The 14,367-nt window shown below is 57.6% G+C and overlaps 1 protein-coding gene across 1 annotated transcript; it reads right to left on the bottom strand.

Annotated features, from left to right (window-relative positions):
• Positions 1–9,074, bottom strand: DOLPP1 (dolichyldiphosphatase 1). Its single transcript, XM_059658275.1, has 8 exons — positions 8,934–9,074; positions 4,660–4,760; positions 4,314–4,398; positions 4,119–4,218; positions 3,830–3,928; positions 3,207–3,335; positions 2,627–2,716; positions 1–1,390 (listed from the first exon to the last, which is right to left on the bottom strand). The coding sequence occupies exons 1-8, from the start codon at positions 9,007–9,009 to the stop codon at positions 1,354–1,356; spliced, it is 717 nt and encodes a 238-aa protein (XP_059514258.1). The 5' UTR covers positions 9,010–9,074; the 3' UTR covers positions 1–1,353.
• Between the last annotated feature and the right edge of the window lie 5,293 nt (positions 9,075–14,367).

Below are 14,367 nucleotides of genomic sequence, written 5' to 3'. Positions count from 1 at the left end.
TGCCAGAGTTCAGGATTTTTATTTTAAAACAATAGTAAACAATTTCATTGATTTTTCTTAAATCAAACCACCTCACACTTGGCTTGTCTCAGGCAAAATGTAAAAAATAAGAAGGAAGGGGGGGGGGGGGGGGACTGACCAACCTTCCCTGGAAACAGGCCCCTGGCCCTGGCCTCTGGAATGGCTTTGGGACACGGCCTTCAACAACTGAGAAAGGAAAGCACCCAACATTGTGCTTCAGCAGCAGATTACGAACCTCCACAAAGAAAGGGAGGGGGGGTTCGAACACAGGTCCCGAGCAGCCTGGTTCAGTTCTAGAAACTTCCAAGAGTCTGGAAGCATGTCCACTCCACAACTCCACTTCACAGAGACGGAGAGATCAAGTCCCTTGAGGAGGAGCCGTCCTCTGAGCTGGACAGTGGGGCTCTGTGCCACACCCCAAAAGAGGCTCCAGGGTGCCCCGGGCAGTTCCCAGCCTCTCAGAGGGGTCGGGAAGGGTAAGGAATGTTCAGAGCGAAGGGGAGGGAGGGCGCGGGTGTCAGGCACCCACGGGCCCGCCTCACCCCGCTCCGGTTCCTCTGCACTTTGTTCTCGTGGAGATGAAGACTAACCGCTCCCGCTGGCAGGACCAAAAAGAGCTGTAAACAGCTTGGGTTTGCTCACCCACATGTGCAGGCTCTTTGTCAGGAAGGGACCACTGTCTGGGGGACAGGGGACCGGAGAAAGCCCTTGTGGTGTAAGGGTCAGCGCGGGGTAGGACACGATAGCAGCCGCCAGACGAGCACTCTCTCTAGGCCTGGCCCCCAGACTCGGAAACACTGCATGAGGTTCTGGAATGGCAATGGTGGCAGTGAGGGCACAGGGTGCGCCCTCTGCTGGGCCCCCAGGCCACCGTTCAGGGCAAAGGGCCTGGGCCCTCTGTAGTCGGGGCAGCCACCGCAGAGCGGGCTCTTCCGGCCCCATCTCCAACATCCTGCCTGCCGTTAACAAAACCAAAAATAAATAGTGTGTATTTTCACGCCCCTGGATCTCCTGCCCTGCGAGCACAGGTGCCAGGCCTCCTCCTCTACCCACACCCCAGCGCCCACACCAGCGCTTCCCACCAGGCCAGGGCTGGCGGCAGGGCAGCGCGGAGCTGGCTGTGTGGCCTCTGTCAGCAGGCGCTCCAGGATCCTGACCGAGGGGCTGGCCTGGCCCTTCGGGCCACCTTGTTCATTAAAATTAAAGTAAGAAAACAAAAGGCTCCACTTGGCGACGGGTCTGTCGAGGTCTCCGCTTCATCCCTCTGCATCCTGTCCGTCCCGCATGGCAGCGCGCAGGCCAGATGGAGGTGGACCCAGCCGCCCTCACCAGTCACTGCAGTTTCGTCCCCAGCTTGCGTTGTCTGTTCCTGCAAAACAGGGGTGGGAGTCTGCAGTGAGCACGCCTGGGAGTCAGAGGAGGGGACCCCTGGCATTCAGTGGCCCCCTGAGCGGTCCCCTCCCTACCCACAGTCCCATCAAAATGGGTGAGTGCCCCTCCGAGTAGCCCCAGTCCCTGACTCACCAAACTTCCTCCCGCCAGGCAGCTCTGCACATGCTCTTCCCTCTTCTGAGAACACTCTCCGCCCACCCCCCGACCTGGGCAGGCACGCACTCCCTCCACACTCAGGTCTGTCTCCCCTGAGCAGCAGGCCCAACCACCGGCCCCCACGTCGGGTTTGTCCCGAGCTCAGGCCCAGGGCACGCATCACACAGGAGGCGCCTTATTCTTCGCGCTCCCCTGACTGCTGTGGCTGTCTCACTCTGCCTACCCCCAGCACACTGCCTGGCACAGAGCATGCTTATACAGAAATGTTGGTAAATGAAGGCAGGTGGTGGCCAGCGGAGCCAGGTGACAGGGGCGGGCCCAGGCAGGGCACGGCCCCTGGCATAGGACCATTCTGAGCGTCAGGTGGAGAGCCTGGGCCAGCCGGGCCTCTCCAATAATGGGACTGCCTGCCCTACCCACCTCAGATCCCCTTTCCTCCTGGATCCAGGGCTTTCCCTTTAAGCTCCTTAGGATAATTTGGACCATGATGCACTAGACAAATTTCCAGGCTGCTCAGGGGCCTGGCCTGGCCTGCCCTGCCCTGTGACTCCTCTCACCACCGCCTTGGGGAAACCCCAGAGGCTCGCTCTGGAGTCTGACCTCGCCTCAGCTCCCCTCTGAACCCCGGCTGGCACCGGCCCACGGAGGGAGACTCCAGTCAGTAGACTCCAAAGCACAGCTCTGCACCAACTTGCTGTGCAACTGCACCTCTGTTTACCCATTTATGGGGCGCATGTCTGGACTAAGCACCCTGAGAATCCCGGCTGCCCAGCTCTCTGGTCCTGGGACACAGGAGTTAAAAGTGTGGCTCTGGGCCCGACAGCCCAGGTTCCCAGCCCAGCGCCCCCACCCACAATCTCCAAGTCACCCAGAGTGACGCCCCCTCTCATCTCTGAGCCTCAGTTTTCTCATCTGTAAAATGCGGTCCCAAGGAGGGTGCCACGAGGCAGTGAAAAGCAGTGCTTAGCCAAGTGCCTGGGTGTCGGGGAGCCTCTAAGAACAGGAGCAGTGGCAGCCCCTGAGCCAGGACCCAGCGAGAGCCGAACCCTTAACTCACCTGGCTTCTGCCCGGGTGACTGTGTACTCAAACCAGAGGACGTTGGGAATGAGGCTCGTGTCTCGAATTAGAAAGAACTCAGAGATAGGCCTGCGGAGACAGACACCCAGAACCCCAGGTCATGTCAGGGCACGAGCTTGTCATCAAGCCAGAGTCCCCCATCAGTGCCTGGAGCCAGCCATGCACCTTCCCCCCCACCGCTCAGGGAGTCCTTGCCCGAATTGTGCCCCCCGGGCCACTGCGAGAACTACAAGTGCCACCTGTGACACTGAGGCAGGGCCGCCCCCACCGTGCACACAGCTCGCAGGACTCAGGCTGCTTTCCGAGTCCCTGAGAGCCGAGGCGAGGACAGAGAAGCCACCTTAGCTTCTGGGCGTGAGGAAACGCCTGGGCAACAGAGAAGCCAGGCAAACGGGGCCTGCAGCCTCATGCCCACCAGAGACCTGGACACTAGGGCTCTCCCAGGGAGGCCGAGGCTGGGGTAGGAAACCCTAGGTCCTCCCCGGACAGCCCTTCCACAGGGGGGGCCGGGGCCCTGGGGCCGGGGAAGGCGGGGCAGAGCAGGGCAGGAAGCAGTTACCAGGACGCTATCCTGGGGAAGAGAGGAGTGAGGACCTCCTGGGTGAAGATGAACCAAGCGATGGCCATGAGGCTTCCAGCGACGCCCCCATACACCACCTGGCTCCAGGTGTGATACAGCAGGTAGACCCTGCGCCAAGGACAAGGGAAGTTCATGAGAGCCAGCCAGCAACAGGCCTGCACGGTCCCCCACGCCCAAGCGCCAGCTTCCGGGGACCTGTGTGCGCACAGGGAGACACGCACAGATAGGCATGAACTCCTGTGAACACAGCCTCAGGCCCCGACAGCGCCCCTCCCGACTCCAAGAGAGGAGATGAGACTCGCTGCCCTTCTCCGCAGCCCTGAACTCGGAGTTTGTCTGCACAGGGCTCCTCCAGGCGCTGGAGCAGAAGCTGATGTGCGGAGGTGTCCCCAGGACCCCGGGCTCAGCTGGGAGGGGACAGCAGGACTGGGCCGCAAGGGGCAGTGGAGCCCTGACCCTACAAAGTAAGAGGCTGGGACCCTTTTTCCCGCCCTACCCTACAGGCTCTGAGGCTCAGGTCTACAGTGAGGTCCACAGGGACCAAGAACCCAGCAAGACCCAGTGGCAGGGAGTGGTGGGCTTGCCCTCCCCGCCCCCCGTACCTGCTGTAGGAGACCAGGAAGGCCGCGGTGAGCAGGCCCAGGGACAGCAGGTGCCTCCACAGCAGGTCCAGGAACCTGGCGTTGTTCGTTTGGTGCATTCTGGGAAGACAGGCCTGTCAGGTGGCCTCAGCCCACAGCCGGGGGCCCAGGCCTCCCGAACAGCTCCTGCCCCTCCTCAGGCTCCCGGGCGCCTCTGCCCTGGCTGCAGCTCCTCCCACCCCCGGAAGGGAGTCCCTGGCAAGGCTGGCCTGGGCCAGTCCAGGGCCACTCCAACTGGAAAGCAGCTCACCTTAAATATAGGAAAAGGAAGGAATAGACGGAGAAAAACCACATAAACTGGGAATGGCTGGAGGGCATCCCGTACTTGGTGCCCACTGTCGCGTGGGGATCTGGGGGAGAGAGAACAGGGCATGATGGGAGGCTGCAGGCCCCCCAGTAATGCCCCAACCTAGTGGACCCCCGATTCCTGCAGCCTGGGCCTGACCTCCACAGGGCCGCGGCTCCTTGATGACGTGTTTCATCAGCCAGTTGACCCCCTCGTTCAGTGCCAGGCCCCCGAGGAACGAGATCTGTCGGGAAGATGTGTGGTCAGCCGGGCCTCTGTGCCTGCTGGCCACCGCCCAGCCCCAAAGACCATGGCCCCTGATTGAATTTCCCAGCCCAACTGGTGAACCACCTGGAAGCAGCCCGGAGGCTCCACACACCTCAAGAAAGGTGGTGGCATGGCAGGGAGGCGCAGCCCCTGGGGTGAGATGGCGTGACCCCTTCCGTGGAGGGGGGCAGCGGGGAGCAGTCGGAGGGCCTGGGGTGGGGGGGACAGGCTCACTCACCGTGTGCAGCTCCCGCTTGAATATGATGAGGGTCACGAAACCGACAATGACAAATACAGGGCCGAGGCTCAGGTAGGCAAGGAGGTGGCCAGAGAGATCACCTGGGAAAACGGATGAGGACAGAGCATGAGCCTCAGAGAGGGGCCAGCCCCGTGCAAGGTAATCAGCACCTGAGCCAGAAAGGAGGTGCCAATGAGAGCCACAGTGCAGGGCCAGGCAGCTGTGGGCACCTTAGTCAGAACGAGTGGGAGCAGGACTAACATCCAAGTCTCTGGCCCAGTCGCAACACCACGCCCACCACCCTGCCGAGACAGGAACCTGAACCCGGCTTCGTCTGACCTCCAAGACCGGGCTCTGTACCAGGGGGCGGCCCAGCAGGCACATGGGTGCCCCTGGAACACAGTGTTGTGCTGGGGCTGCCCCAGCCACGCCCTGGGCTCCAGGGAACCTGGTATTCTCTGGCCACACACAGACTTGGGTTTGTGCTGCAGGCCCCCACAAGGACCAAGGCCAAGGGTAGGGAGAAGGCTGTGTTGCCCAGTACGGACGCCAGTTGCAGTAACAGCTTCTCACGGCCTCTACTGGCAAGAAATTGGCTACCTATTCACTACCTGCTTTTTACCATCCTAACAGGCTGGGAGAGAGGCGGTGTCAGGATACCACAGCCAGGACATGAGAGCCACTTCCCCCCTTGCTCAAGAACAGGGCTGATGTCAAGTTCAAAGACTACCCTCACCATTCAAGACAGGACAGCTAGCCCTAGCCGGTTTGGCTCAGTGGATGGAGCATCGGCCTGCGGACTGAAGGGTCCCAGGTTCAATTCCGGTCAAGGGCACACGCCCAGGTTGCGGGCTCCATCACCAGTAGGGGGTGTGCAGGAGGCAGCCGATCAATGATTCTCTCCCCTCATTGATGTTTCTGTCTCTCTTTCCCTCTCCCATCCTCTCCAAAATCAACAAAAATATATATATTTAAAAAAAAAAAAAAAGACAGGACAGCTAAGCTCTGACAGGTTTGGCTCAGTGGATAGGGCGATGGCCTGCGGACTGAAGGGTCCCAGGTTCAATTCTGGTCAAAGGCACATGCTCGGGTGGTGGGCTCTATCCCCAGTAGGGGACATTACAGGAGGCAGCCGATCAATGATTCTCTCTCATCACTGACGTTTCTCTCTCTCCCTCTCCCTTCCTCTCTGAAATAAATTAAAAAAAAAAAAAAAAAAAAACAGGACAGCTACGTGGCCACTCTGGGGTCAGAGGGCATGGTGGGTCAGAGGGCACGGTTCAGTTCCCGAGCCAGCACTTGCTGCGTGACCTCAGGCAAGGACTCCACCTCCCTGACCTCCGCTCGGTCGTCTGTGAAAAGGGTACCTAGTACCCACCCCCTATGACTGTGAGCCTGAATGAGACGGGCCTGTGTGACACCCCCCCCATGACTGTGAGCCTGAATGAGACGGGCCTGTGTGACACCCCCCCCCCCATGACTGTGAGCTTGAATGAGACGGGCCTGTGTGACACCCCCCCCCCCATGACTGTGAGCTTGAATGAGACGGGCCTGTGTGACACCCCCCCCCCCCATGACTGTGAGCCTGAATGAGACGGGCCTGTGTGACACCCCCCCCCCCATGACTGTGAGCTTGAATGAGACGGGCCTGTGTGACACCCCCCCCCCCTATGACTGTGAGCCTGAATGAGACGGGCCTGTGTGACACCCCCCCCCCCCATGACTGTGAGCTTGAATGAGACGGGCCTGTGTGACACCCCCCCCCCCCCATGACTGTGAGCTTGAATGAGACGGGCCTGTGTGACACCCAGCTCGGCCCCTGGCACCCAGGACACGTCCACGCTGGGGGGCTCTCCCACCAGCTGCGAGAACCCAGCGTGGGAAATGGCCCATACCACCAGCCTGGCCTCACACAGGGAAGGTGCCCACACAGGGCGGAGCCCAGACTCAGGCTAAAGAAATGGGCACACACCTGGCCTCACCCACACCTACCCAAGGCAGGGCTGGCTCAAGGGCTAGTGCTGCCACGGGCCAGCTGGGTGACGCGGGTGAGCCCTTCCCATCCTGGACCCCTGTCACTTCACCCACACAGTGGCTCTGAGACTCTGGGTCTCTCAGCTGCCCAGCTGATGCCCAGAGCACCTGGCCGTGAGGACAGGGAGTAGCTGGTGTCCCCAAACTTCTGGCCAGCTCCATGACTATCCCACACCAGCACCAACCTGGGACCTTCCTGCAGATGCTCTGCCCTCGCCACTCTGCTCCAAGCGGCTCCATGGCTCCCCCTCTGCCTTTGGGATAAGTCCAACCTCAGCCCAGCTCATTGGGCCGTCCTAGCCCTGCTCCCCTCCCACCCTCTGCTCCAGTTCCAGGGACCGCACTCCAGTTCCCTGAACACACCGTGCTCTGTCCTACTTCTGGGCCTGTGCGGTTTCCCCCACCCGGGACGCTGCCTGGGTTCACGCAACCTAACCTGAGCACCCACCACAGTGGCAAAGACCCATTCCTGCCCCTGCAGAGCTCTCAGCCTGGGGGGGTGGGGGGGACATGAATAGGTGACCGTGCATCATTCATGATTTGCTTGTTAGTGTAGGTATCAGGCTGTGTCTGTCTCTCCCTCTGCAGGTCCCATAAGAGCAGGGACGGGGTCTCTTTACACAACACTCAATGCCCCAAGCCCAGAACAGCACCTGGCAGGTAACTAGGCTCAAAAATAACGGCACATGAATGGAGAATGGATAAAGGAAGCAAGGGTCAGTGTGATGAGGGGTATGAAGTACAGGGGCCCACAGAAGAGTGAGCAGGGGCTAGACCTTGTGGGTTCCCCCAGGCTCAGCCAGCTCCCTCCTCGGGCACCCACAGTCCTGCACAGGGTACCTCATCACAGCCTGCATCATGCTGCTCACAACGGCCAGCTTCCTTCTCCTGGCTTGTTAGAACGTGAGCACTCGGAGAAGTGAGGACGGTGCTGAGGCCTTGGCCAAGTCCCTTCCCTGCCCCAGGCTACGGTTTCCCTCCTGTAAAATGGCTTTTTTCACAGCCCAGGACTGCAGGGACTTATCCTCCTGTTCACCATTCTAAACCCAGAGCTAGACCTGGGCCTAGCACTCAGGAGGCGCTCAGTGGGTTCTGGCTGAGTGACTGGAGGGGTGGAAGGGCAGGCAGACTGGTAGGGCCCAGCACCCGGCAGGGCCACCCTACCCCCAGTATAACCCAGAACACCCAGGGTCAAAGTTCTCTGGCAGCCAGCCCGGGGGCCCTCACCAGGGGCCAAGTTCTCACATCTCCACCCAGAAGAGCGACATTTGAGCAGGTCCATCCTAGGACAACCAGGGCTCCATGCAGGGCTCACCTGACACCCAACCATCCTGGGAGGGGTCGGCGGGGGGGGGGGGGGGGGTGTTGAGCGGGTCCTGGGAAGGGGGTCTGACCCGAACTGCGGTTCTTTACTGAACACTGCCTGTGCGCCAGGCACCGTGCTCAGCATTTCTCACGCCCCCTGTTGCTGGATTCTCAGGCCACTAGAAGGGAGGCGCTGTGATTAGCCCCACTTTAGAGATGAAGTACCTGGGGCACCGACAGGTGAAGCCACTTGCACAGGGCCCAGGCCTGAGCTGGAGCCCAGACACCTCTGACCCCAAGGCCCAAACTCTGCTCCAGGCCACCAGAGCCTCCAGAACTGTCGCGAAAGGACCTCCAGGCTGCAAAACCCTGTGCTGCTAGCGCTGTGTCTGATGGGAAGCTCCAGAAGTCAGGATCCTCTGTTGTGCAGCGGTGCCCTGCCCAGGGCGTGGCACACCAGAGGCACTCCAACAACGGGCAGCTGCCTGGCCTCGGCGGCACCCTCCCAGCGACCGGGAGCTCTGGCTCTCGCAGGCGACCCAAATGCACAAGGAAGCAGGCGCTCCCTGCACGCCGGGGAGCGAGTCCGGCCTCCCTGGCTCCGGGGAAGAAGGGCCCAGGTCCAGGCCAGTGACCCTTCGCCGCCTCACACAGCCCCCCTCCCCATTACAGCCCACCCGCGCCCCGGAACCCGAGGGAGCACCCCCGCCGCGCAGCCGCAGAGCGCACCAGCGAGCCTCACAATTTCGCCCAGCTCATCGCCGCACCACCGCGCGTGCGCGGCGCGCGCCGGCCGAGCCCCTCCATGGCTCACTATTTGACAGTTCCCACCCCGATATCCCGGCGCCCCCTCTGCGGGCTCGCGCGAGCCGCAGCGCCCGGGGCGGAGGGGCCGGCCCTGGGAAGGCGTCCTTAGAGCCGGGGCCGCCTTTTACCTGCAGGATATTCGACGTGGGTGAGGGTGACCGGCCGCCATGAAGCAGGGAGCGAGCACTGTCCGTCCGCTGCCATCTTACCCGGAGACCGGGCTTCGCCGAGCGGCCAATGGGGTGCCAGGGGGGCGGCGGTCCTGACCTATCACGCCAGGGAGGCGCCTCGCATCCAATCGGAAGCCGATACAGGTAGCGGCGCAGCCATTCAGCGTGCAGGCCGTAGGGCTGGTCCCAGCGGCGAATCAGAGCGCGGGGCCCCTAGGAGCTTGTGAGCCGATCAAGCCAGCGGCCAATCCGAGGCGAGCGCAGGTAGATTTCTGGCCAATCAGGGAAGAGGCGGGTTCCAGCACAGAACAGGGAGCAGAATAGCCAATCAGAAGGTGAAGCCGGCTCCCCAGTGTGGGCAGGACGGACCAATCGGGCCGTAGTTTGGGAGGCGTGTTGAACTTTGGTGGGAGCTTTGGTTTGGCCAGGACCTGCGCCGAGTGGAGGCTCCCCAGGTAACCCGAGCCCGCCCGGAGCCGAAGGGGCTTGGGCGTCGGTCAGAGCGCGTGCCGGAAGCGGCGGGGCGGGGGTCCCCATGTCACGTAGGGTCTGCGTCCACCGCCTTTTAGTTATGAGTAACCTGAAACCCAAGACCCAGAGGCCACTTAACTCTTTTCTTGAGTGATACTAGGAGTGGAAGCTTAATTGAAGTTAAGAAAGGCTCCTTCCTTCTTTCATTCAGTTAACAAAGATTTATTGATTCAGTCACATTGATGCCGGAATCTTGAGAGCATTTAAACCAGAAGCCGATTTCCACCTACACCCCAGTTTCCCCAGAGCATTCCTCTCAGGAGCCACAAGGCCCTGCATAAACAGCCACAGCTTCCACCCACCCTTCCCTCTCCCTCCCCCACTCTCGGGCTACCTGACCCACCCTTGTCTCCTGGCCTTCACACCTGCTGTTGCGCCGCCTGGAGCCGCCTGGAAGGCATTGCCAAGTCTCGCTCAACGGTCAGTTCTCACTTGGGGGTTTCTGTGGCCAGGTGAGCGGCCTCCCCTGAGCCCCTCTCCTGCCTCGGCACTGACCACACCGGACTGGAATCGGTTCCCTGTCTCTCCCGGTAAGCAATGGTTCTCTGACTTCATGGGCACCAGGATCGGTTTATGGAAAATGCAGATTCCTGGGTCCCACTAGGGTCTGGGTTACAGTCTGCATTCTTATGTGCCTGGGGTTCTAATACAAGGGATTTCAGCCATGCCTGCAGAAGCCCAGGGCGTCATGAAGATGGCCCAGGCCAGACCTAGAACAACAGCCTGATAAATGACACAAATGCTTGTGAGAAGTGAAAATAAACCAGGCATGGCTAGCTCTGCAAGACTGCAGGACAGCTGACACCAGGACTGTGGCTCAGTCGAGTGGGCTGGGGGACGATGCTGACGCAGGCTCCCCTGGCCCCCCTCAACTGTGCTCAGCTCCCCACCAGGCCCAGCCTGGGCTTGTCTGGGTCAGCTGGCCCCGTTTCCCTGTCACCTACCCTCAGCTACCTCCGGCACTGCCATTATTAGTTTCTGAGAAGCAGGAGGTGTGAGTTTCCCAGAATAGTCCCCTGAGACAGGGCAGCCCTCCCAGGTCTGGCTGCATTGCCCCTCCTTGGCCAGTGGCCATTTCACTGATGAGCAAATAGGCCTGGAGAGGCAGAGCCCCTGAAATCCAGGTCTGATTTCATAGCCCTCTTGCCTCAGGGGGAGCATTCCAAGAAGAACTATGGAAAGAGAGTTACCCAGTGTGGGGTCTTCCTGGCAGAGGGACCAGCATAAGCAAGGATCCTGAGGCAGGAGTGTGGCTGGATGAAATGGGCAAGAGAGCAGTGAGGGGGGAGGTGCTGCAGAGAAGGGGGGTTCAGAGGGGCTGGGCCCCCAAAATTTTGAGGGCCACTATTAGTGGTGAGGACAGACGGGAGCTGGGAAGGATGGGAGTGTTGTTTGGCTCGGTTGTGCTTTTTAAAAAAATATTTTTATTGATTTCAGAGAGGAAGGGAGAGGGGGAGAGAGAGAGAGAGAAACATCAATAATGAGAGAGAATCATTGATGGGCTGCCTCCTGCACACCCCACACTGGGGATCGAGCCCACAACTTGGGCATGTGCCCTGATCAGGAATCGAACTGTGATCTCCTGGTTCATAAGTTGACAGCCACTGAGCCACACCGGCTGGGCTGGTTGTGGTTTTTTTAAAAAATTAAAATATAACATTCATACAGTAAATTCCTGAAATGGAATGTGATGAAATTTCACAAACAAAACACACCTGTATAAGCAGCCCCTAGATCAAGAACCAGGGCCCCAGAAGCCCCTGACACCCAGCTATTCACCCCAGGGTGACCACCATCCCTACATCTAACACTATACATTAGGTTGGTCTGAGTTTGTACTTTCTATAAACAGCATCCTACAGTACAGGGTGGGGCAAAAGTGGGTTTACACTTGTATTATTATTTATTGTACTAGAGGCCCGGGACACGAATCCATGGGGTCCCTCGCCTGGCCTGAGCCCTCTCGCAATCCGGGACCACTCATGGGATGTCGGACTGCTGGTTTTGGCCCAGTCCCCACAGGCCAGGACAAGGAACCCCACCGGTGCACAAATCCATGCACCAGGCCTCTAGTATGCATGTAAGATCTTCGGTTAATCTCTTCCCACCCTCCTCCCTTCTCTCTGAGATTCATCAGTCTGTTCCATGTTTCCGCTCCTGCGTTGAGCGTCTGCCCCCTGGTGGTCATTGCTCATCATAGCTACCAGCCGGTTGGCCAGTCGCTTAGGCTTTTATAAATTATTTGCCAGACAAACTACTTTTGCCCCACCCATATGTACTTTCTGTGTGTGGTTTCTCTCACTAGCATTGTGTTTATGAGATTTATCCATGCTGTGGCCTCTGGTTGGCATTTGTTCACTCTCATTGCCATATGGTATTCCATAGCGCGAACATACCGCTGTTTATTTTCCATTTGACTCTCTAAAAATTTTTTCCTTTTTTTTTTTTTTAAAATATATTTTATTGATTTTTTACAGAGAGGAAGGGAGAGAGATGGAGAGTTAGAAACATCGATGAGAGAGAAACATCGATCAGCTGCCTCCTGCACATCTCCTACTGGGGATGTGCCTGCAACCCAGGTACATGCCCTTGACCGGAATCGAACCTGGGACCTTTCAGTCCGCAGGCCGACGCTCTATCCACTGAGCCAAACCGGTTTTGGCTTTTCCTTTTTTTAAAATATATTTTATTGATGTTTTACAGAGGAAGGGAGAGGGACAGAGAGCCAAAAACATCGATGAGAGAGAAACATCCATCAGCTGCCTCCTGCACACTCTTCTTCTGGGGACGTGCCTGCAACCAAGGCACACGCCCCTGACCGGAATCGAACCCGGGACCCCTGAGTCTGCAGGCCGACGCTCTATCCACTGAGCCAAACCAGTTTGGGCATTTTTTCTCTTTATTGTGTTGCAAACAGCATTGCTAGGAACATCCTTGTGCATACCTTTGCTGCACTTATGGATGCATTTCTGGTGGAGATGTGCCCAGGAGCCACTATAGGGTCCCAGGAAATGGCAGAGATGACAGGTCAGACCCAGCGTGTGGACAAAGGGCTGTTGCAGGTGTGAGAGCTACAGGGAGACCCATGGGAGGTTGCAAGTCATCTGCCTCCTCCCTGAGCTGAGAGTTGGGTTAGTGATGCCCCTGGTATTGCTGAGTATCCTGGGAGTGTTCCAGCCTTAGTCATTTGTGTTATCCTCCCAACAGCCTGCAAGGCAGCTCTTAATGATCCCACTTTATAGCTGTGGACAGTAAGGCTCAGAGTGTCCCACCACTTGCCAGGTCACCTGGCTCGAACATGACAGAGGCAGGATTTGAACCCAGGTCTGCCTGATGGGCAGTCCCAGGTTTTGAACCGTCCTACATCCCATGAGCCAAACTGCTGTCTCCTCCCACTGCCCTAGGTACCCTCCAAGCCCTGAGACCGAGGCTTTTCCAGAGTGCCCAGTTATCCCAGGTTTGGCTGGCCTTTCACTCTGGCCTCTCCCCTGGCAGGGAGTTCAGAGAGGATAGCCCTGAAATTAGAGGCCCAAAGTCTAACACTGGTTTATGTGCAAACTCTTTTGGTCTCTGGGCCTATTTCCCCAAAACGTGTCAGCTGCTGCCCTCTAAGTTAGAGGTTCATTTATTCACTCAGGAACTTCTGTATTTGAATTCCCAGGCAATCCACTGTCCGCCACAGGAGTGGGCCAGGGTTCCCGCAGGGCTCTCCCAGCTCTGGTCTCTGGGGTTCTGGCTTCTGGGGACATGTTATGTAGAAATGAAGTGCTCGAAGACTGATGGGGACGAGGAGGGGTGTGCGTGCATCAAAAGGACCGAGGAACCAGCTCAAAGGGGCTCTCACTGGCCAATTGAGCATCAGAAGAATGCTTTAACTGTACATATCAAATAAAAACCCATGAGTTCACAGTGGTATTCAAAAAACAGAAAACTTATTGTTGGAAACTAGTCAGCAACAGAAATAAATTACTGGTACCTGCCATCAAATGGACAAATTTCGGAAACATCGTTAGAAACCAAGCACAAAAGACCAGACTGTAGGACTCCATCAGAAATGTCCAGAAAAGGACAATCAAGAGAGAAAAAGCAGACTGGTGGCGGCCTGGGGGCTGGGGGTTTACTGCCAAAGGACACGGGGTCTTTTTGTGGCGATGGAAAGGTTCTAAAAATATACTGTGGTAACGGCTGTACTCTGTACATTTACTAAAAATCACTAAAGCAAATGAATTTTATGGCACACGTCATACCTCAATAAAGCTGTTTCAACCCAACAAAACAACTTGCTGGCCTCGGAGGTGACCAGATCAGCTCACGTCTCTAAAATCCGCAAAGGGGAGTCAGGCATTTTTCTTTGCCGGAAAAAAACACTTTTCAGAATCCCAGCAGATACTAGAGAATCAGTGATACACTTTCCAGGTGTGATTATGGTATCTTGGTCATGCCAGAGAACTGCCTTATTTTTAAGACCTGCTTGTTCAGGTGTTTAGGGATGAAGTACATGTCTGGAACTTACTCTAAAAAAATTTTCAGCCCTGACCGATTTGGCTCAGTGGATAGAGCATCGGCCTGTGGACTGAAGGGTCCCAGGTTTGATTCCGGTCAGGGGCATGTACCTTGGTTGCAGGCACATCCACAGTAGGGGGTGTGCAGGAGGCAGCTGATCAATGTTTCTCTCTCATCGATGTTTCTAACTCTCTATCCCTCTCCCTTCCTCTCTGTAAAAAAAAATCAATAAAATATATTTAAAAAAATGTTTTTAAAGAAATGGCAAGATGTTAATTACTGACTTGGGTTGGTTTTATGGGTAGTCTTTATATGGATTTCTTTTTAACTCTTTGGTACATCTGAAACTTTTCAAAGT

The sequence above is a fragment of the Myotis daubentonii genome, chromosome 11 (assembly GCF_963259705.1).
Source record: "Myotis daubentonii chromosome 11, mMyoDau2.1, whole genome shotgun sequence".
NCBI lineage: Eukaryota > Metazoa > Chordata > Mammalia > Chiroptera > Vespertilionidae > Myotis > Myotis daubentonii.
This window is presented reverse-complemented; position numbering and strand designations above follow the sequence as displayed.